The sequence below is a fragment of the Heptranchias perlo genome, chromosome 2 (assembly GCF_035084215.1).
Source record: "Heptranchias perlo isolate sHepPer1 chromosome 2, sHepPer1.hap1, whole genome shotgun sequence".
NCBI lineage: Eukaryota > Metazoa > Chordata > Chondrichthyes > Hexanchiformes > Hexanchidae > Heptranchias > Heptranchias perlo.
Genome location: NC_090326.1, coordinates 24,074,532 through 24,098,047, shown reverse-complemented (window position 1 = coordinate 24,098,047; position 23,516 = coordinate 24,074,532). Strand labels below are relative to the sequence as shown.

General features: G+C 43.4%; 1 protein-coding gene across 2 annotated transcripts in view; it reads left to right on the top strand.

Annotated features, from left to right (window-relative positions):
• LOC137335782 (acidic amino acid decarboxylase GADL1-like) overlaps positions 1–23,516 on the top strand; it is a 138,235-nt gene that overhangs the window by 10,981 nt on the left and 103,738 nt on the right. For both annotated transcript variants that reach the window (XM_068001178.1, XM_068001188.1), the window contains 2 exons: positions 15,863–16,029; positions 18,447–18,573. In XM_068001178.1, the coding sequence (XP_067857279.1) occupies positions 15,863–16,029; positions 18,447–18,573 (294 nt within the window). The remainder of the gene's footprint in view (positions 1–15,862; positions 16,030–18,446; positions 18,574–23,516) is intronic.

The window sequence follows — 23,516 nt, the reverse complement described above, 5'->3', positions numbered from 1 at the left end:
CATACTTTTCCAAGTGCCAATTAATTTTGTCCTGGATTACTAGGAACATAGGAACAGGAGTAGGCCATTCAGCCCCTCGAGCCCGCTCCGCCATTTGATAAGATTATGGCTGATCTGTGATCTTACTCCATATACCTGCCTTTGGCCCATATCCCTTAATACCTTTGGTTGGCAAAAAGCTATCTATCTCAGATTTAAAATGAGCAATTAAGCTAAACTGCCATTTGTGGAAAAGAGTCCCAAACTTCTACCACCCTTTGTATGTAGAAGTGTTTTCTAATCTCAATCCTGAAAGGTCTGGCTCTAATTTTTAGTCTGTTCCCCCTAGTCCTAGAATCCCCAACCAGCGGAAATAGTTTCTCTCTATCCACCCTATCTGTTCCCCTTAATATCTTATAAACTTCGATCAGATCACCCCTTAACCTTCTAAACCCTAGAGAATACAATCTCAATTTGTGTAATCTCTCCTCGTAACTTAACCCTTGAAGTCCGGGTATCATTCTAGTAAACCTACGCTGCACTCCCTCCAAGGCAAATATGAATCTTCCGAAGGTGCGGTGCCCAGAACCGCTCACAGTACTCCAGGTGCGGTCTAACCAGGGTTTTGTATAGCTGCAGCATAACTTCTGCCCCCTTGTACTCTAGTCCTCTAGATATAAAGGCCAGCATTCCATTAGCCTTATTGATTATTTTCTGCACCTGTTCATGACACTTCAATGATCTATGTACCTGAACCCCTAAGTCCCTTTGGACATCCACTGTTTTTAACTTTTTACCATTTAGAAAGTACACTGTTCTATACTTTTTTGGCCCAAAGTGGATGACCTCACATTTGCCTACATTGAATTCCATTTGCCACAGTTTTGTCCATTCACCTAATCTATCAATATCCCTTTGTAATTTTGTGTTTTAATCTACACTGCTTACAATGCCACCAATCTTTGTGTCATCAGCAAACTTAGATATGAGACTTTCTATGCCTTCATTTAAGTCGTTAATAAATATTGTGAATAATTGAGGCCCCAAGACAGATCCCTGCGGGACTCCACTAGTCACATCCTGCCAATGTGAGTACCTACCCATTATCCCTACTCTCTGTCGCCTTTCGCTCAGCCAACTTCCTAACCAAGTACTTTTCCCTCGATTCCATGGGCTTCTATCTTAGCCAACAGTCTCTTATGTGGGACTCTTATGTCTTCTGGAAGTCCATCTAAATAACATCCATTGACATTCCCCTGTCCAATACTTTAGTCACCTTTTCAAATAATTCAGTGAGGTTTGTCGGGCACGACCTACCTTTCACAAATCCATGCTGGCTCTCCCTGATTAACTGAAAATTTTCGAGGTGTTCAGTCACCCTATCCTTAATTATAGACTCCAGCATTTTCCCCACAACAGATGTTAGGCTAACTGGTCTATAATTCCCTGGTTTCCTTCTCTCTCCTTTCTCAAAAAGCGGAATGACATGTGCAAGTTTCCAATCTAGAGGGATGGTTCCTGAATCTAGAGAACTTTGAAACGAGAGAACTGTCTCTAAAAGTATCCCCACCACCGTCGTTCGGCTGACTGGCCTGTTATTGCCAGGTTTATTCTTCTCCCCTTTTTGAACAGGGGTGTAACATTTGCAATCCTCCAGTCCTCCCCATATCTAAGGAGGATTGGAAGATTGTGGCCAGAGCCTCCGTAATTTCCACCCTTACTTCCCTCAGTAACCTAGAATGCATCCCATCTGGACCAGGTGACTTTTCTACTTTGAGTACTGTCAATCTTTTAAGTACCTCCTCTTTATTTTTATCCTATCCGATATCGCTGCTACCTCCTCCTTTACTGCTACAGTGGCTGCATCCTCTTCTCTAGTGAAGACAGATATGAAGTATTCATTTAATGTCTCAGCCATGCCCCTTGCCTCCACAAGGAGATTTCCTTTTTGGTCCCTAATCAGTCCCATGCTTCCTTTGACCACCCTTTTGCTGTTTATATGTTTATAAAAGACTTTTGGGTTTCCTTTTATATTAGTCGCTAATCTATTCTCATACTCTCTCTTTGCCCCTCTTATTCCCTTTTTTAGATCTCCTCTGTACTTTCTGTATTCAGCCTGGTTCTCTACTGTATTATGATCATTACATTCATCATAAGCCTCCTTTTTCTGTTTCATTTCAAAACCTATGGGCTATAAATTGGGTCGTGCAGCGCCCGTTTTGTAGGCGCGACGCGGCCTCCTAAGATCCCAAAATGGCATCCGGAATGCGCGCGTGCGCCGGACGCCATCTTGATAAAAGCGTTGATAAGATCGGTGTGCAATGCTGATTTAAAGGGATAGACACCATTTTGACACCTAATGCTGCAGCCAACACATTGCCTTAATCACGCAAAACTGAACAGGTCATAAACAGTCTGGAGGCCCCCCCCAATCAGCGCTATTTAAAGGGACCATGCAGGATTTACAGGTTGGTTGCTGGATTATTGCTTCTGGCTGCTGATGCATTTGTACCTGTTTTTGGAGGTCTCCTATACTTGAATACTGGGACTAGGAGACAGCCTAAAAATTAGAGCCAGGACTTTCAGGAGTGAAGTTAGGAATCATTTCTACATGCAAACGTTGGTAGAAGTTTGGAACGCTCTTCTGCAAACGGCAATTAATGCTAGCTCAATTGTTAATTTTAAATCTGAGATTGATAGATTTCTGTTAACCAAAGGTATTAAGGGATATGGGGCTAAGGTGGGTATATGGAGTTAGGTCACTGATCAACCATGATCTCATTGAATGGCGGAACAGGCTCGAGAGGCTAAATGGCCTACTCCTTTTCCTATCTTCCTATGTTCCTACAATAAAGTTCCAAACTCACAGGGAGTGGGCTGGCTAGCTGACAGGCAACAACAAGGGTACTGGCGGAGCGGCAGGGGTAGGACAGGAATGCTGAGCGAGGACAGCAGGTTCGTGTTCCATGAGTCACTGCCACTTGCTGCCTCCTGTTATGCACCACCTTCTCTTGCAAGAAAGCGGGATGTGTGTTGGTGATTGCAAGATGTTGAGTGATGTGCCTGTCATGGTTGAATAGCTGCGCGTGTGTGTGACCTGTGAGTTGTGGGTGGGTGGCTTGCAACAGTGGTAATGTGTGAGGGTGAGAGGAAGCAGCTGTTTGGAAGAGTTGAGAACTGATTGAAAGAGTTTGTTGGTATGTAGGTGATGGGGGTGTAATGTGTGGAGCAGTGGATGCGGCTAGTGGTGCAGTTGGTAGGAGACGCCACTTGTCAGTTGACCTCACTCACCTTGACCACTCGTGTCAAAGCTTTGAACTTCTTCCTGCACTGCATCCATGTTTGTGTTTCTATGCGCCTGGCATTGACTTTGTCCTCTACTGCCTCCCACTGCCTCTTGAGCATTTGTCTGGACGGCCTCTTGCCCCTCCTTCTGTCCTCCTCTTGCACCAAGGCCTCTATTGCATCATCTGAGAACCTTGGTGCACGCTCTCTCGCAGGCCCGGTACAAACTCAGATCGGCAGATTGCTGAGGTCTGGCATGCAGATTGGAAGATGTGGGATTTAGTAGTGCGCAACCTTCAATAAATGACTCAACAGTTTGTAAATATAGGGACGGGACCTGCATCTGTGTTTTACGCGTGTGATGCCTGATCTCCGTTCAGACTCTGTGCAGGCCCATATCTTACTTTTTGCAAAGAGATGCAGTCAGCCTTTAAGAAATGCGAGCCACTCACGCAATATCTGGACCTCCCTGCTGGTGAGAAACTCAACAGTGCCGCTAGGCTTGGCTGCTTGTAGGAATCAGGTAAATCACCAGGCAGCACGAATCTCAAGTGCTGCCTGCATCTCAACGACTGAGTGCGGGTTAATCGCACACCGCAATCCCAGCGCTCGTTTTTGGGGGTTAACCAATTTAACCCACCATCTTTAGTCATCCAGCGAGCTCTAGCTTTGGATACCCTTCTTTTCACCCTCGTAGGACTATGTCTACTCTGTGCCCGAATCAACTCCTCCTTGAAGGCCTCCCATTGTTCAATTACTGTTTGGCAAATATTTGATTCCAATCCACCTGGGCAAGATCCCTTTTTAACTCACTGAAATTTGCCCCCTCTCCAGTTAAGCATTTTCACATTTGATTGTTCCTTAACCTTTTCCATAACAATTCTAAACCTAATGACATTACAATCACAGAAAATGCTGGAGAAGGTCAGCAAGTCAGGCAGCATCTGTGGAGAAAGAAATAGAGTTAATGTTTCAGGTTGAAGAACTTTCATCAGTTCTGACCTGAAATGTTAACTCTGTTTCTTTCTCCACAGATGCTGCCTGACTTGCTGAACTTCTCCAGCCTTTTCTGTTTTTATTTCAGATTTCCAGCATCTACAGTATTTTGCTTTTGATATTATGATCACTGTTCCCCAAGTGCTCCCCCACTGAAACATGTTCCACCTGCCCCACTTCATTCCCCAGATCTAGATCCAGCACTGTTTCCTTCCTGGTTGGGCTGGAAGCACACTACTCCTGAAAGTTCTTTTGTACACTTTTCAGGAATTCCTCCCCCTCTTTGCTCTTTACACTGCTACTGTTCCAGTCTATATTGGGATAATTGAAGTCCCCCATTATCACTATCTATAGTTCTTGAATCTATCTGTAATTTGCTTGCAAATTTGCTCATCTATCTCCTTCCCAATATTTGGTGGCCTGTAGTATACACCCAGTAGTGTAATAGTTTGTTATAAGCTGGATAGCTAGCTGGTGAAGGATAGAATACTAGAGCCTGGTCTTCAGTTGCTTCCAAGCCTTTATTCACAGAGCTCCACATTCCACACACCACACCCTAGATAAACTCTCTTATATACGGATACAAGAGAGACCCCAGTTGATACACACCACCTGAATACAGTTAACACTAATTGCTATAAATCACATGGATACAATTAACAATAGCTCCTGTATTGTTCCTTAATTCTAACCAAATAGATTCTGCCTTTGACTCCAAAACGACATCATTCCTTTCCAGTGCTATAATAGTTTCTTTGCTAAATGCTGCCGCCACCCCCCACTCCCCGACCTTTCTTTCCTTCCCTATCTTTCCTGAATACCTTGTAGCCAGGAATATTAAGTACTCAATCCTCCCCTTCTTTGAGCCAGGTCTCTGTTATTGCCACTATATCATAGTCCCATTTGGTGACTTGAGCCTGCAGTTCACCAACCTTATTTACTACGTGCATTTACGCACATGCACTTCAACCTCATCTTAGACTGCCTCGCGTTTGCCCCCTGTCTGATTCCTCCTGAACTATTCTTTACTCTAGTGCTGCTTGTCGCTTCCAGTCCTCTGTGCACTGTGTTTCTCCTCTCTAATATTTCCTCTGGATGCCCACCCCCCTGTCAAATTAGTTTAAACCCTCCCCCACAGCATCAGTTAACCTCCCCTGAGACTTTGTTCCCAGCTCTGTTGAGGTGCAATCCATCCATCTTGAACAGATCCCTCCTGGCCCAGAACTGGTCCCAATGCCCCAGGAATCTGAAGTCCTCCCTCCTGCACCATTTCTCCAGCCACGCATTAACCTGCCTTATCCTACTATTCCTTTACTCACTAGCACGTGGCACTGGGAGTAATATGGAGATTTCTACCTTTGAGGTCCTGCTTTTTAACTTACTTGCTGGCTCCTGAAATTCTGACTGTAGGACTTTGACCCTTTTCCTTCCTATGTCATTGGTTCCCACATGGACCACCACTCCTGACTATTCCCCTACTATCCTCAAAATGTTCTGCCCCCTCTCAGTGATGTTCTTTACCCTGGCACCAGGGAGGCAACTTACCATGTGGGACTCACACGGCGGTTGCAGAAAAGCCTGTCTATCCCCCTGACTATCGAATCCCCTATAACCACTGCATTTCCTTTGCCCCCCGTGCAGCCCATGGTGCGGGGGATTTGCTCCTGACTGCACTCCCCCGAGGTGTCAACACCCTCACTGGTATTCAACACTGAATACTGGTTTGTGAGTGCCACACTACCAGGGTATTCCTGTACTGCTTGCCTGTTCCTCCTGGTCTGTCTGGTGGTCACCCACTCCCTCTCCTCCTGAACTCTCTATAGTTGTGGGGTCACCACCTCCTGAAATGTGCTATCCACAAAACTCTCAACTTCCCATATGCACTGTAGTGACACCAGCCGCCCCTCAAGCTCAGAAAGTCTGAGCTCGAGCTCGAGCAGTTGGCGGCACTTCCTGTACATGTGGTTTTCCAGGACACATGAAGTGTTCTGGAGTTCCGACATAGCACAGGATGTGCAGGAGACGGGACCCAGCTACCCTGCCATGTTAGCTACAATTATTTAAACTGTTTGTTTAGCTTTAAGACAATTTACTGTTTATCTGACTCTAAAACACTAACCTCTAAAAAACAGTAATCACTAGGAGCAATAACCACTAAAAACACTAACCAATGAACTAAATACTTACTGACTTACCCTCGGTGCTCCTCCTTGCCTTGTTTTGTTTCCTCGTGCGGCTCCCTTTATGCTCCGCTCAGTCTTGGTCTGTAGTTCTTTGGTTTAAATCCTCCTCCCTCTGCACCTAATTCCCACACTCACCAAATTCCCAGTTGAAAGTCCTCACTCTGTTGGAGCTTCACTCTGTTAGAGGTTCGCTCTCTGTCTTTCCCAACCTCTGTGCTCAAACTTACTTTAATTTCCTCGGGTTCCGCCGCTCTCCCCTCTGTGCTGACTATCACGTCACCTTTTGAGAGTTTTTCCCTCAGTATGTTTAACTGATCTGGTGTCCCACTCTTTTTAAACTGTTCGTTCAAAAGTCTTGAGTTGCCTCCAGTGCTTGAATGTCTCCCCTATGTCTCAGTGATTAGAACTGGACAGAGTACTCGAGATGTGGTTTGATGCATTCTACAGTTTGAGGATGACTTCCTGTGACTTGTATTCCAGTGTTTTGGATATATGGTTGAGCATTCTATTGGCTCTGTTGATTACTGCTCTGCAATGTTTGAATGTTAAGTCCAGTAAGACTCATCCGTAGCAATTTCAACACCATTCATGGAGTATGTGTCACCCATTTTCCTTCCGATGTGTAGTACTTTACACACGTCCATATTAAATTTCATCTGCCATTGTTCTGCCCACTTACAGATTTTGTCTATCTCATTTTGCATTTCTGAGCTCCTTATCAAATTCATTATCTCTCTTGGGTTAGTATCACCTGTGAATTTGACTAATTTGCATTGAGTTTCTGAGTCCAAGTTACTGAAGTAAATTAGAACCAGTAATGGGTCCCAAAACTGATCCCTGGGGAACCCCTCTGAGGGATCCCCACCACAACATAACTCATTTAATGAGTGCCCTTCTACCCTCCTGTTAATCTTTTTACTCTGAATCCCCACAGCTTTGACCTTCACTAGTAGCTTTTTGTGTGGAACTTTGTAAAATATCTTTGGAAGCCTAGGTACAACATATCATAGAGATTTCTGCAGTCTACTTGGGATGTCACTTTCTCAAAAGGAATTCAAAATGGCTGGTCAGGCAGGATCATCCCTCGTGAATCCATGTTGACTGCTCATTGCACAGATAATCATCAAGCTTACTCTTGATAATCAATTTGATTATTTCGCACAGCATTGAAGAAGGACTAATGGGTTTGTGTTGCCTGTGCCTAGTTTGTTTGAAAAGGAACAACACGGTGCCTTGTTTCCAATGTCCCAGTACCTCCCCAATGACTCTCATATGTCAATGCCTCATGAATCTCCTCCTTTGTTTCTCTTTGTGCTTTGGGATAAATACCATCTATTCCTGGGGAATTATTTGTGTAGGGTGTTTTGGGGTTGTTCTCACCCTATTGATCGGTGCAGATATCTCGTCCCCAGTCTAGCCAAGGAACACTTATACCTCATGGATCGGGGGTTCAGGAAAACGCGACTTATGCTAACGTACCCGGTGATGGATCACGTAGCCGAATAGCACAGAGAACACACAAACTCGGTGTTTGAATTGAATTGGAATGTCGGTTTTATTATACCGTCAACATGAAGAAAATAACGATAAAAACAGTCCTACACAGTACATTGAGTTACACACACCCACTACAGTACTTTATCCCGCTAAACTAAGAGGTTGGTGGGGACCCTGGAGACACCTATCACACACACACACGTATGGTCGAGGCTCACCAATCCTTTGCACTTACGGGTCTGGCTGACCGGTTCTCTCACGTAGGGCTCGTTGGTTTCGCTGGAAGCTGCTCTCCTCCCTGGAGAGCTCGGGTGAAAAAAAAAGAGCAAGCAGGAACTAAGAGGAAGAGAGAGAAAGAGAGAGAGAGAGAGCTGGAAAAGTGATAAGAGCTAAGAAGCAAGAACCAGAGACAGCAAGCAGGAGACCAAAAGCAAGAGAGCAAACAAGAGAGCAAAACAAGAGAGAGAGAGGGGTTTTGAGTTTCCACTTATATACCCCTCTCTTACAATAATTTTCGTCGTTATATGAGGCACTTCCATGTCTGTTTAAACAGTTCTTACAAAGTCCTTAAGAGTCTTTGATGGCTTTTGATGGTCTCTCATCATGTTGCAATTGCTTCTCTCGATGGGCCATTGTTCTTTGAATTCATTCCGATCGTCGAGCACTTGCCACATGAGGCTCTCTTTTCATCCCACGACTTAGGTGTCGATTGGTTTTGCATCAGAACCGAGGCATGGCTCCACCATGTCTGGAGCAGTTGCCTCTCTCAATGGCCGACTGCCTCTCGAATTAGTGCTGAGTGTTGACCACCTGCTGTAGGTTTTGCATTAAGACAGAGACCTGTCTGAAGCAGTAATTCTCCCACCTTCCACTGTGTGTGCTGTTGATTCGTCTGGTGACCTCTCACCTGTCCTTCCATCTTAGGATTTTGGTCAATGGTCAAAGTTTTACATACTCAGGGAAAAGGTGGAATTCCCAGAATTCTTACATTTGTTTACAACCCTTTTAGTGTGAGAAGATTTTCATCTCATTTAAATAAAAATTCTACTTAATTTATCTCTACTTCTGGGCAGGGCATGTTACTCTTATCTTTCCTTGCGAATAATTGGAGGAAGTAATCATTCAGAATACTAATAATCTTCTCTGTTTCAGCTGTTTTCATCTTTTTATAGATTTCACCACTGACTGCCGCCTTATTGTTATTGTGTGGAAAGAGTTTCTTACTGTTAAGCTTTGGAACTGCAGCTTTGTATTTTTTCCAGGTCTCTCTTTGTCCTTCTGACTATCCTCTGAACATATTTCTGCATATTACTGCATTTATCTCAGTGAACTTCTTCCCCCTTCTCCCTGTAGATTTAATAGATTTCACTGCTGATTAATTTGTTAATCCATTAACGGTCATGCTTGGTTAGTATACACTTGCTGATCCTCAGTATTTAATTTATACTGCATCCTCAGCATTTTACCTTTAAAGGTGCTCCACTTGTCCTCTACTGAAGCTTAGCCCTTTCAATTAATTTGCATAAACTGTTCCCTCATTTCTTTGAGGTTAGCTCTTTTAAAATTATATACCTGGCTCCTGGTCCTTGACGTTTCTGAAACCCAGATCATGTTGAACTTGATCACTCTATGGTTAGTAATCCCCAAGGGTGACATGATTCCCATTTGCTGGGAGTGAAATTCAACTTCAGTGGGGATGCAAAATGGCTGGTAGTGGATCAGCCGCCTATTATACACTATTGAAGTCAATGGAAAGGTGAATCGGGTGGGGTTACAACAGGCAGCCGATCCCTGTTGAAGTTGAATTTTACCCCCATTGTTTCTATTTTGTTTTGCCTGTCTTTCCTTCTTTACCTACAGAGTGGTTAGAATGTGGAACTCGCTACCACATTCTAACCACTCTGTAGGTAAGGTGAGGTGAGAGTGACTGCCCTTGACATCAAGGCAGCATTTGACCGAGTGTGGCACCAAGGAGCCCAAGTAAAATTGAAGTCAATGGGAATCAGGGGGAAAACTCTCCAGTGGCTGGAGTCATACCTAGCACAAAGGAAGATAGTAGTGGTTGTTGGAGGCCAATCATCTCAGCCCCAGGGCATTGCTGCAGGAGTTCCTCAGGGCAGTGTCCTAGGCCCAACCATCTTCAGCTGCTTCATCAATGACCTTCCCTCCATCATAAGGTCAGAAATGGGGATGTTCGCTGATGACTGCACAGTGTTCAGTTCCATTCGCAACCCCTCAGATAATGAAGCAGTCCGAGCCCGCATGCAGCAAGACCTGGACAACATCCAGGCTTGGGCTCATAAGTAGCAAGTAACATTCGCGCCAGATAAGTGCCAGGCAATGACCATCTCCAACAAAAGAGAGTCTAACCACCTCCCCATGACATTCAACGGCATTACCATCGCCGAATCCCCCACCATCAACATCCTGGGGGTCACCATTGACCAGAAACTTAACTGGACCAGCCATATAAATACTGTGGCTACGAGAGCAGGTCAGAGGCTGGGTATTCTGCGGCGAGTGACTCACCTCCTGACTCCCCAAAGCCTTTCCACCATCTACAAGGCACAAGTCAGGAGTGTGATGGAATACTCTCCACTTGCCTGGATGAGTGCAGCTCCAACAACACTCAAGAAGCTCGACACCATCCAAGATAAAGCAGCCCGCTTGATTGGCACCCCATCCACCACCCTAAACATTCACTCCCTTCACCACCGGCGCACTGTGGCTGCAGTGTGTACCATCCACAGGATGCAGTGCAGCAACTCGCCAAGGCTTCTTCGACAGCACCTCCCAAACCCGCGACCTCTACCACCTAGAAGGACAAGAGCAGCAGGCGCATGGGAACAACACCACCTGCACGTTCCCCTCCAAGTCACACACCATCCCGACTTGGAAATATATCGCCGTTCCTTCATTGTCGCTGGGTCAAAATCCTGGAACTCCCTTCCTAACAGCACTGTGGGAGAACCGTCACCACACGGACTGCAGCGGTTCAAGAAGGCGGCTCACCACCACCTTCTCAAGGGCAATTAGGGATGGGCAATAAATGCTGGCCTCGCCAGCGACGCCCACATCCCGTGAACGAATAAAAAAAAACCACAAGGAGTAGTTGAGGCGATTAGCATAGATGCATTTAAGGGAAAGCTGGATAAACACACGGAGGAGAAAGGAATAGAAGGATATGTTGATAGGGTTCGATGAAGTAGGGAGGGAGGAGGCTCGTGTGGAGCATAAACACCGGCATAGACCTGTTGGGCCAAATGGCCTGTTTCTATGTCGTATATTCTATGTATTTCCTATAAGGCTCCTTGTTGCTTTGAAAATACTCCTATTTATTATGAAGGTAACATTGTTATTTTAACATTCAAATACAAATCTAGATTACTTAATATTTGTAACACTGTATTGATTCGCAATTTGATGGCTTCAGTTTGATGAGGGATTAGGGGGCTTCATTGGGGTAATGCACTGAGCTGCAGGTCTCAGTGTCGTATAATATCAAGCGTGCTGGAACCAACTATTTAGTTGCTTTGTGTTCAGTTCTAACACAGTGATATTGATACCAGTGCTGTGTTGGACTTAGAAGAGTTGTTTAGAATCTTTGTTATGCTCACTGCTTCTGACTGCTTCTGACAGTGTAACTAACTGTCCTTGTACACTTAGACTTCATTTGAAAACTATTTTAGCCATGCAAATAAGAGGGAAGATGAGGAGAATTCTTTTTAACGTAGCGAGTTGTTACAATCTGGAATGTGCTGCCTGAAAGGTTGGTGGAAGCAGATTCAATAGTAACTTTCAAAAGGGAATTGGATATATATTGAAAAGGAAAAATTTGCAGGGCTATGGGGAAAGAACGGGGGGAGTGGGACCAATTGGATAGCTCTTTCAAAGAGCTAGCACAGACACGATGGGCCGAATGACCTCCTTCGGTGCTGCATGATTCTATGAAAAGGTAAAAGCATTGCTATAGGTTTCATATTTACATAATAAGGCTACATATATTAGACTTTACTACATTTACTCGTGAGCCAGGTTCAAAGAATATGATCAGTGTGATGACTAGTGCAGAATTAGAGAGGATTGGGCTCAGCTGTGGTGCTCACTTCCCCCTCACACAATCTAATCGTCTCATTTGCTACCATATGATGACTGATCTCTTGGGTGTTGACCCGAAAGGCTGCCAGCACTTGTGTAGCCCAGCACGAGTAACCATCTTCAGGAGAGGAGAGAAAAGGGGAGGAAATGGGGAGGGGGAGAAAAATACAGTAAACGCATCTCTTCAACATGCATACTTCATATACTTTTACCACTTTGATCATCGTCTGTCAACCAATTTAATGGCGTCCTTGGTTTCAAGTCTTTGTTAAACAGTGAAGAATTAGAATTTTGGTCCTTTTGGTTGAGAAAGTGGCATAATCTTTTTTTTAAATAATTGGAATGGAAAAAATGGAAATTCCTAAAATCACTACCGAGAGTAATGTTAAAATTAATATCTTGTAGATGTGAAACTGGTAATTGCTCTTATTGTGATTTATCAGATTTTTAGAACTGTGACCCCCTTACTTGTGTTGGGTACATTTCAAATCTTGAGTATCTAGACTAGAAAAAAACAACGAATCTTTTTTGGGTCACTGAATCACTGTAACACCCATCCCACAAAATGATATGATGGACCTTAGTTGTCAGGAATCATAATAAACAGTTTGAACCTGAATAGTAGTTTCAAAGATCTAGAAGCACACTAAATTCAAGTCACTGCCCTAAATGTACTTAATTTCCTTTATTGTTCCGTTACTTTTTTTTTATTTGTTCATGGGATGTGGGCGTTGCTGGCGAGGCCGGCATTTATTGCCCATCCCTAATTGCCCATGAGAAGGTGGTGGTGAGCTGCCTTCTTGAACCGCTGCAGTCTGTGTGGTGAAGGTTCTCCCACAGTGCTGTTAGGAAGGGAGTTCCAGGATTTTGACCCAGTGACGATGAAGGAACGGCGATATATTTCCAAGCCGGGATGGTGTGTGACTTGGAGGGGAATGTGCAGGTGGTGTTGTTCCCATGTACCTGCTGCCCTTGTCCTTCTAGGTGGTAGAGGTCGTGGGTTTGGGTGGTGCTGTTGAAGAAGCCCTGGTGAGTTGCTGCAGTGCATCCTGTGGATGGTACACACTGCAGCCATGGTGCACCGGTGGTGAATGTTTAGGGTGGTGGATGGAGTGCCAATCAAGCAGGCTGCTTTGACCTGGATGGTGTCGAGTTTCTTGAGTGTTGTTGGAGCTGCACTCATCCAGGCAAGTGGAGAGTATTCCATCCCACTTCTGACTTGTGCCTTGTAGATGGTGGAAAGGCTTTGGGGAGTCAGGAGGTGAGTCACTTGCCACAGAATATCCAGCCTCTGACCTGCTCTTGTAGCCACAGTATTTATGTGGCTACAAGAGCAATATTTATTTTTTCATGTGACTTTTTAAAACAGTAACTGTATTTGTAATTCTGTTAGAAGCTTAATTATATTTGCATTCATATACTGTGTGTTTAATATAAAAACAACTGGTTTTAGTGAGAGCAGTTTGCAGTACATTACTCTGCATCCTTTGGTCCCTCCATTGATCACTGGCTTATTACTTTTCTCAAGCTCTGTTCAAAGTTCTTGTTCTATATGTTAGCTGCTATTGCTTAGCAAGGCGAAGGTCACTTGGTAAAAGGAGACTGAGTGTTTTATCTCAGCAAGTTCTATCTCCACACTGACAGACATGCACAAGTGCACAACTTATCCCTCTTCTGACATCCTTTCTATTATTTTCATAGAATCATAAGACGATACAGCACAGAAACAGGCCAATCGGCCCATCGCACCTGTGCCGGCTCTTTGAAAGAGCTATCCAATTGGTCCCATTCCTCTGCTCTTTCCCCATAGCCCTGCAAATCTTTCTGCTTCAAGTATTTATCCAATTCCCTTTTGAAAGTTATTATCGAATCTGCTTCCACCACCCTTTCAGGCAGTGCATTCCAGATCATAACCACTCGCTGCGTAAACATTTTTCCCTCATGTTGCCTCTGGTTCTTTTGCCAATCTGTGTCCTCTGGTTACTGACCCTATTGACACTGGAAACAGTTTCTCTTTATCTACTCTATCAAAACCATTCATGATTTTGAACTCCTCTATTAAATCTCCCCTTAACCTTCCCTGCTTCATTTTTCCTTTTCTTTCTTTGATGCCTTCTGTTTATCTGCCTTCTCTCCTGCTTTTACCACTTTTTATGTCTGCACAATTCATCTCTTGTCTGTCTTTCATCCTTTAAGATTACTTTCAACCCTCTATTACTACCGTTGCTGTCCACGTTCTTTGATTCAGGTAAACTCAATCTATTAGGCATTTAGAGTCTAGATAAGGAGAATCTGTGAATTTGAATCACCTGTTCCTGTAGACGAAGCCACGCTATGAACCTAAGTTATCTAATGCAAAGAACGGGCACCAGTTACCACCACTTGAATTCATGCTGCTTGACCACGGCTGTAGTGCTGAGCAACTAAGGCATAAAAGGGGAATATCAAATGTGATTTTAAAACATCATTGCACAGGTGCCGATTTGTGTCACAAATACATGTGAAAATGATGTACGTATTATTTTTATACATCTGTCAGTCAGTATGTTTGTGCAATCATCATAATAGATAATCTGGCTCTGCTTCATTTGAGCTCCACTCTTCCTTGCTTAGAGATGGATTATACATACACATATCAAAATGTGTGGGTGAGATTATATTTGATAAAGGAAATAAGACAGCATTATTATGTTACTTTGAAGTAATGTAATATTTATTACATAATCTGGCGGTGACCTTTATTTTTGTATCTTTGGAATTCTTCACTCTATTGTTGCCGTGTGACAAATGTTGGGAAAAATTTGGATGGGAACTAATTAGATTCCAGACTCCTTAAGATAAAATCACACTTATGGTAGAGTCATAGAATCATAGAAGTTTACAGCACAGATGCAGGTTATTTGACCCATTTTGCCTGTGCTAGCTCTTTGCTGGAGCAATCCAAAACTATTCCCAATGTCTTGCTACTTTTCTTAATGTTTAAAACTGTTTAATTCCACTGTTCATAAAACCAACCACGTAAAACACATTTTGGACCAAATTCTTGGTTCAGAAACATTAAAGGTTGGTTTTCTTGACCTCATTTATGCATTGTAATTTGCACTTCACTAAATTGTAAATGGAGCTCCCGATGGCAGCTGTGAAGTCTTTTTAATACCTCCACTCATCGAATCATAGGCAAAATGGAACATTATCATTTTATATTAAGATAGTGCATTCATTAGTCAGCACATGTTGAAAATTTCTGGAGAGGCACTGAACGGAGGTCAGCTGCTCCTGAACTGGGTGAGAGGGGTAACAATCAATCAGTTCAGTCCCTCACACCATCAGTGGTTAGTTAATGCTAATATTTGCACTACAAAAGACTTGGATCAGATTCTTTGCCTATTCTCTCTATGCAACAGATTTAGATCTGGAGGAAAAAGGTAAGTTAGAAAATGGGCAGGAGAGAAGAATAGAAAACACAACCATAGCAGTTTCAAAATGGGACATCTCGTGGGGGAAAGTACTCCAGCTTTTACTTATTCCAGTAAGATCACTTAAGATCAACATTTTTATCTTATCAAAAAGTGAGTTCCTTGACATGTGTATTCTACAAGAGAGTTCTCACGGAAAGCATTAGTGGTAGTCACCAGTTATTAAGTGTTAGATTATATAGAACAAAATTTAGAACAAAGAGGGTTGTATTGATAGCACCTTTGTATTGATAGCACCTTTGCAATTGAATGACATCCAGAGTATACGTAGTAGATTTTATGATTCAAATGTACTGCAGTTTGTCATTTTCCTGAGCTCTAAAACTTTCCTGTTATTTTTCAATGTAGACGAATTGATAAATGACCACTATCTTAAGAAGGGTGCGATCCTGGTGGATGGGGTGATCTTGAATGGGCCTCTTCTGGATGCAAAAGCAGGAGAGAAGTTTGTCGAAGAGGCATTCCCGATCATCATGGAAGACGCCATAAAAAAAGCCACTGATGTCAATGAGAAGGTACAAACCCACAGATCTCTACTGCTTGTGAATGATGTTTATCACAAGGCAGTAACCAGCCAGGCAGTGTAAGCGCAGCAATATATTGTTAAAATGCAATGGCAAAGGCAAGACTTTGGCAACTGAGCAGAAACTGTACAGGGCCCTATACAAAGAATGGAATTTTCCATTGATGACATCTTTGTACCTGGGAATTGATATCTACTTGCTAATCACCTTAAAATATCTTGATCTTAAATAGTTTATTATCCTTTGGATTTCCTCTCTCTAACAAAATAAAGAAAAAAGAAAGACTTGCATTTAAATAGCATCTTTCACGGCCTCAGGACGTCCCAAAGTGCTTTACAGCCAATTAAGTACTTTTGAACTGTAGTCACCGTTGTAACGCAGGGAAATGCGACAGCCAATTTAGGCACAGCAAGGTCCCGCAAACAGCAATGAGATAATGACCATTTAATCTGTTTTAATGGTGTTGGTTGAGGGATAAATATTGGCCATGACACCAGGGAAAACTCCCCTGCACTTCTTCGAATAGTGCCATGGGATCTTTTACGTCCACCTGAGAGGGCAGATTGGGCCTCGGTTTAATGTCTCAGCCGAAAGACGGCACCTCTGACAGTGCAGCACTCCCTCAGTTCTACACTGGAGTGTCAGCCCAGATGATGTGCTCAAGTTTCTGGAGTGGGACTTGAACCCACAACATTCTGACTCAGAGGCGCGAGTGCTGCCCACAGAGCCACAGCTGACACCAAGATTGTGTAGAATCAGCTCTTTGGAAACTAGGTTCCTGGATGCCACCATAATCCTGACGGAGGAAGGGAGGGCTTTTTGTGAAGTTATTTTCCATACTTGGTAATATTTAGTGTTGGTCATGATGATGGACTGCCGTGCTGGTAAATGGAACATCTTTCCTATTTGTGCACTTTCTGGCTCCGTCTACATTACAAAACAGTGTGATTTAACCCAATCTCAGAAGAGCACTCCCCCAGTACAGTACTTAGGTGGCAATTTTCCATTTCTCACACCAGTTATTTATTCTTTTCATATTTTCCCTCCAATTTTCTTTTTGTAGGTTTTATAAGTTAAGTCTCCTAGAATGTTAAGACAACTGTTACAACTTTCATCAGCACCTCAAAATTATTTCCTAAATACTGCAGTTTTTAGCTGTCAGCTTTATCCTGTCGGAGAACCTTCACCACATGGACTGCAGCGGTTGAAGAAAGCAACTCACCACCACCTTCTCAAGGGCAATTAGGGATAGGCAATAAATGCTGGCCTCACCAGCGACACCCACATCCCATGAACGCATAAAAAAAATCCTATTGTCTTACTATAGAGATGGGGATGGAAAGCATTTCGCAGCATCTTTACGCGGCTAGCAATTAAATTTTGTGACTTAAAATTAAAATAGCTGCCTGAAGAATTGGAACCAACAGGAAGCGGGAGATGGTTTTAACATAATAACATGGAGCAAACATTCCTTACTGTGCATTATTATGCATTAGACAAAGTTACACAATAGCCAAAATCTGTAAAATATTAAAAACCATATGGCTGTGTGCACTTCCTGTCAGCTTTTCCAATTATAAATTTCTGTGTCCACATTTATAATGGAAACTACCCTATGTAAACTTGTCATGCTGTAATTAACACCTTCCCGCCAATAGTGGCACTACAATGCCTCAGTTTTGTGTCTCCCAGCTCCTCAGCCTGTACGGTGAGGAAATCCTATGCACCAACCAACTCTATTTCTCTGCTTCCCAAATTGCCTTAAGTTTGCTGTTTAACTATAAATAATAAGGACAGAATGAATGACTTTAAAATGGTGACTGAATTACTTCTGCACATCTTGATCCAGTTATTTTTTGCCCTCGCTTTTTCTTCTTATTCCTCACTTTCTCGCCTTAGATTAACTGGTTACTTATTTCATGGCAGTTTGTGGGACCTTGCTGTGGGCAGTTTGGTTGCAGTGCTTGGCTACTGCACTTCAAGTGTAATTCGTTGGCTGTGAAGCGCTTTGAGATGTCTGAGCATGTGAAAGGCACTATACAAATGCAAATTCTATCTTTAACTTGGTATTTGGGCTCTTTGCCTGGAACTGGGATGACCGCGATGGGAATGTAATGTGTATAGTCGAGAATGAACTCCTTTCCAGGAAAGTAACTGATCTGTTACTAGTGTGACAGTCAAGCTGTCAATTAAAAGGTCAATTAAACATTATCCAATTTGTTAGAACAAATAGGAAACATATTCAATGACATTATAAATCAAAATGTTTTTAAAAAGGGAAAAAGTAATATGTTGCAATAAGTTACTGGATTTTGGTTTCACACTTGTGCCAAAAAGAAATCTCTCAGTCTTGTCACTAGACCTTTCCCTGTGCTCACTGTGTCCTTAACTTTGTATATACCTTCCAGGTTTGTGAATGGCAGCCTCCCGAAGAGCTTAAAAAACGTCTTGACCTGGAATTGAGGGACACTGGAGAATCACATCACCATCTGCTACAACGTTGTCGGGATGTTATAAAGTATAGTGTGAAAACAGGTAAGATAATGCACTCTGTAAAGTATGCACAATGCAGGCATTTTATATTTAAAGAGACACATTGGGTCAGAGGGCTGTATCCTTTCTCACTGTGGAAAGAATGATGCAGATTGTGCCACCCTTAGTGAAGGTTGGTTCCTATACAGTGGCTGGGGTTGGTATGGGGTTGCCAACCCTCCAGGATTACCCTGGTGTCTCCAGGAATTAAAGACTAATCTCCAGGACACTGCTGTGAGCAACCCGGGAGAAAAATCAGAGGGGCAACAAAAAAATTGTTTTTTAAAACAAAATTTCTTTGAACACTTTTGTTTACTGGTTATAAAAATATTGGATATGGGGGTGGGGGAAAGACTGTTTGACTGACAGTCAAGAATCATCCAATCGGATAATGCGTTAGCTTTCCAATTAGTGTGGGAAGGACATGTTGGGCAACCAATGACAGGAGTGTGGGGGCAGGGCGGTTGAAGGCAGGAGATCATGGGGTGAAACCTCCAGGAATATGTTCAACCAGAGTTGGCGACCGTATGTTGGTATAAAGTCCATTCTTCATTACAGACAATTCAAGGGGGCTTCAAGACTTTCAAAATAAGAAAATAGTCTTGATTTAAAGCCATTGAAAAGCTAAAGTCATCGGTAGCATTGCCCCCTTGCTGATGGGTTCTGTTGATAAATGTATCTCAGGTTGAATTAATGAGCCATACAGTCCAGGTTTGGTCCCTAGTCGTTGTTGAGTTAGCTGATTGTACTGGGCTACTACAATTGGCGTCAGTGAGTTAGTTGGGGGGGGAGAGGGGAAATCAGCCAGGGATAAAAAGTGGATTTCTCTGGGCACTGATGGCCTGATCCTTCTTTTTTATTGAAAAATATTTTTCATTATAATTAATGCTACTAACATCTGCTAATAAAAAGTGCTAACACTCACTTCAAAATGTTCTTTCTGAGAATGCTGGGAATGAAAAACTAATAGCCAACCAAGCTGCAATTACAATAATTGGAACTTCCTTCCTAACAGCACTGTGGGAGAACCTTCACCACACGGACTGCAGCGGTTCAAGAAGGCGGCTCACCACCACCTTCTCAAGGGCAATTAGGGATGGGCAATAAATGCCGGCCTCACCAGTGATGCCCACATCCCATGAACGAATAAAAAAAAATGATCCACTGATGCTTCTGCAGCAGCTAATGAGTCACCTAGCCAATGCAATTATTGAAAAGTTTGTTAATCCATTTGCGGATTGAGCAGTTTTAGAGGAAAATGGCTGAAAGACAAGTGAGAAAATCATGATTTACCAACGTGTGCGATGGAGAAACATCAGCAGATTTTTGATGGTTCCCAAATGTGCAAAAGGTTGCATCAAAGTGTGGCTATATATTAATCAGAATCAACATGGTCTCAACTATTCCAAGGCCTTGGGTGGGGGGTGGGGGTAAGGCATATGTTGTACCATTCAGAGAATAGCATGATACAAATCATAGCATAAGATGGAGCTACATCTGCCTTATTTAGCTGGGGAATCTGGAGGGTGTTGGGACTGCGGAGATTGGAGGGTTGTGTGGAACTACTGGTACTCATTACATTATTCATATCATTTGAGATTTGCACAAGCGCCCATAGTAGTAGATGTAATGACAAAGCATTTCAATACAGTACCCAAATAGATAAATGTGCTCCTGTACTTATAATGTCCCCTCTGTTCTCTTCACTGGTCAGGGAGAATCCAGCAGCATACCAAGCACAGCTGAAGAGCACAACTTACCTGAGCACTAACTGCCCCTAACTGGTGAGCAAGGATGGTCATGGTTGATGAGGGGCTAGCTGGTACAGGTGGAAGTGCAGTATATTGAGTACCTCGCCTCAATGTGTGGAGATACAGACCTTACCTACCTGAGGCTATTAGAACCTCATTGCAGAGTCATTTTGCCACATGGACTGAATGGCCTCCAGACCTCCTATGATTCAATGAAAGGTGGTCTTAAGAAGCCCTTAATAAGTCAAAAGTTGAACTTTTTTTCTCACCATTCACCAGCCATTTTTTACTTGATTTTGAAGATATAGGAATCCTCAGAGCAGTGTTAAACATGGGTGAATAGTCCGTCAGCAATTTCTGTGGACACCAATACCATCTTTTAATACGTGTCTGCATTTCTTTTTCGCGACAGTTAGCAAAGATGGGCACGTTGGGTCCTGAGGACAATGTCGGCCTTGGCTGTGACGCCGACCTTGCAGCACACAGCTGAAACCATCATTAGAAAATGTGATGCAAATGCAACTAAATCTTGCCCATTGTGCTGTGCACCTTGATCTCAATGAGAACCCAAGGGCCCAACCAATCAAGCATAACATCATTGAATCATAGGTCCTGGACCATGGAGGCCATTCAGTTCATTGTGCAAATGCTGGCTCTTTGAACAAGCTATCTACTTGGCCCATTCCCTTTTTGTCTCTCCATGCACATTTAATTTTTTCTCTTTCTCGCACAGCTCTACCTTATCAATCTTAAGTTAATCTAAAATAAATCTGTGAAAATGTCTTCACTGGTTTACTCAAGTCTTTGTGTATTGCAGTTGACATTCTGGCTTTTGCAAATGCGTCACTGCTAGTTTGTAATGAAGATTGAAAGTGCAAACAGTGAACGAGTAATGCATGAAGGAGCAAACCCTATCCTTTTTGTACTGACCCGAACCTGAAAATTAATATTAATATCCCACTAGGCTTCCTTTAATGTTCCACATTTGTTGGGAGTTCTTTTTCATTCAGGACCATGCAGTTGAGTGATTGGTCCCAAGGTTACGGAGGAATGTAACTGCAGGCTGGCAGTGATGTTGTTCAACGGATGCTACTGTCATATCATAAGGACAAACCTTTTTGCATATCTGATTTTTAAAAAAGTGCTAAACCTTGGCTTTATTATACCCTTGGGCACCAGCTCTCCTGCTGAATAATGAAAAGAAAAATTAGAGCAATGCAGTGGTGTCGCTAGCTCATTGACCCTCGTGTCAGCTGCTTGCACCTGTTGCCTTCACAACCCCCTTGGTGAACTGAGAGGCCAGGATAAAGGTGAGAAAAGCAGAAGGGGTTGCGTCACTGCTCTGGGGAGGGAGTCATTCTACGTATATCTTCTGGCTGGAGGTTACAGAACAGCTGAGACAGAGGCTCCAGAGCAAAGTGTGTACCTGGTTTCCTGGTCAGTTTTATAGATGGTACGGACACCTGTAGACAAGGGTGAAAATAAAACATCCTACCAAAAAGGTAATTATGTCAATGAAGGCATAGGCCTTGAAAGTATGTTATGCAATACTCCCATGTATGACTATAAAATAACAGGGTTAACACCTCCATCGAAATAGAGGACAGAAGACTATCATACAGGAGCATTAAAGTATTTGTGGACTAATAACAGGCAATGTCATTTTAAAGCCCTAGAGAAGTACATGCAGCCGTACAATGCATTTTAGTTCTCAGTATTTCTGAGGGGAAAAAAAATCTTATTTGGGTGTTGAAGTTATCTATAAGTACTCCAAAGATTAAGTTTCAGAAAGCAAGTCTCAGTTTCATGCGATCTGTGGGTAATAGATGCTTATTTTACTGAATGCTGATGCTATTAAAAATTTACTTTTTTTTCTCCTGTGTATTTTTTTCCCCTACCTTCCTGAAAGTGTTAATTCCTTCCTAGGGTGTAGTTCCACACATGCTAATACCTTCCTTAAGTGTTCTCCCCGGCTACTGTCTGAGGCTGAACCAGACCGTTCACAACCTTGGTGTCCTATTTGACCCTGAGATGAGCTTCCGACCACATATCCGCTCCATCACCAAGACCACCTACTTCCACCTCCATAACATCGCCCATCTCTGCCCCTGCCTCAGCTCATCTGCTGCTGAAACCCTCATTTATGCCTTTGTTACCTCCAGACTGGACTATTCCAATGCTTTCCTGGCCGGCCTCCCATCTTTCACCCTCCATAAACTTGAGCTCATCCAAAACTCTGCTGCCCGTATCCTAACTTGCACCAAGTCCCGTTCTCCCATCACCCCTGTGCTCGCTGACCTACATTGGCTCCCGGTCCGGGACCGCCTTGATTTTAAAATTCTAATCCTTGTTTTCAAATCCCTCCACGGCCGTGCCCTTCCCAATCTCTATAACTTCCTCCAGCCTACAACCCTCCGAGATCTCTGCGCTCCTCCAATTCTTGCTCCTTGCGCATCCCCAATTTTAATCACTCCACCATTGGCGGCCATGCCTTCAGTTGCCTAGGCCCTAAGCTCTGGAAATCCCTCCCTAAACCTCTCCGCCTGTCTACCTCTCTCTCCTCCTTTAAGATAAAACCTACCTCTTTGACCAAGCTTTTGGTCATCTGTCCTAATACCTCCTTATGTGGCTCGGTGTGAAATTTTATTTGATAACACTCTTGTGAAGCATCTTGGGACGTTTTACTATGTTAAAGGCGCTGTATAAATGCAAAGTGTTGGCTCTTTCCTAGGATGTAGTTCCACACTGCCGATACCTCCCTGAAGTGTTGGTTCTGTCCTAGGATGTAGTTCCACACTGCCGATACCTCCCTGAAGTGTTGGCTCTGTCCTAGGATGTAGTTCCACACTGCCGATACCTCCCTGAAGTGTTGGCTCTGTCCTAGGATGTAGTTCCACACTGCCGATACCTCCCTGAAGTGTTGGTTCTGTCCTAGGATGTAGTTCCACACTGCCGATACCTCCCTGAAGTGTTGGTTCTGTCCTAGGATGTAGTTCCACACTGCCGATACCTCCCTGAAGTGTTGGTTCTGTCCTAGGATGTAGTTCCACACTGCCGATACCTCCCTGAAGTGTTGGTTCTGTCCTAGGATGTAGTTCCACACTGCCGATACCTCCCTGAAGTGTTGGTTCTGTCCTAGGATGTAGTTCCACACTGCCGATACCTCCCTGAAGTGTTGGTTCTGTCCTAGGATGT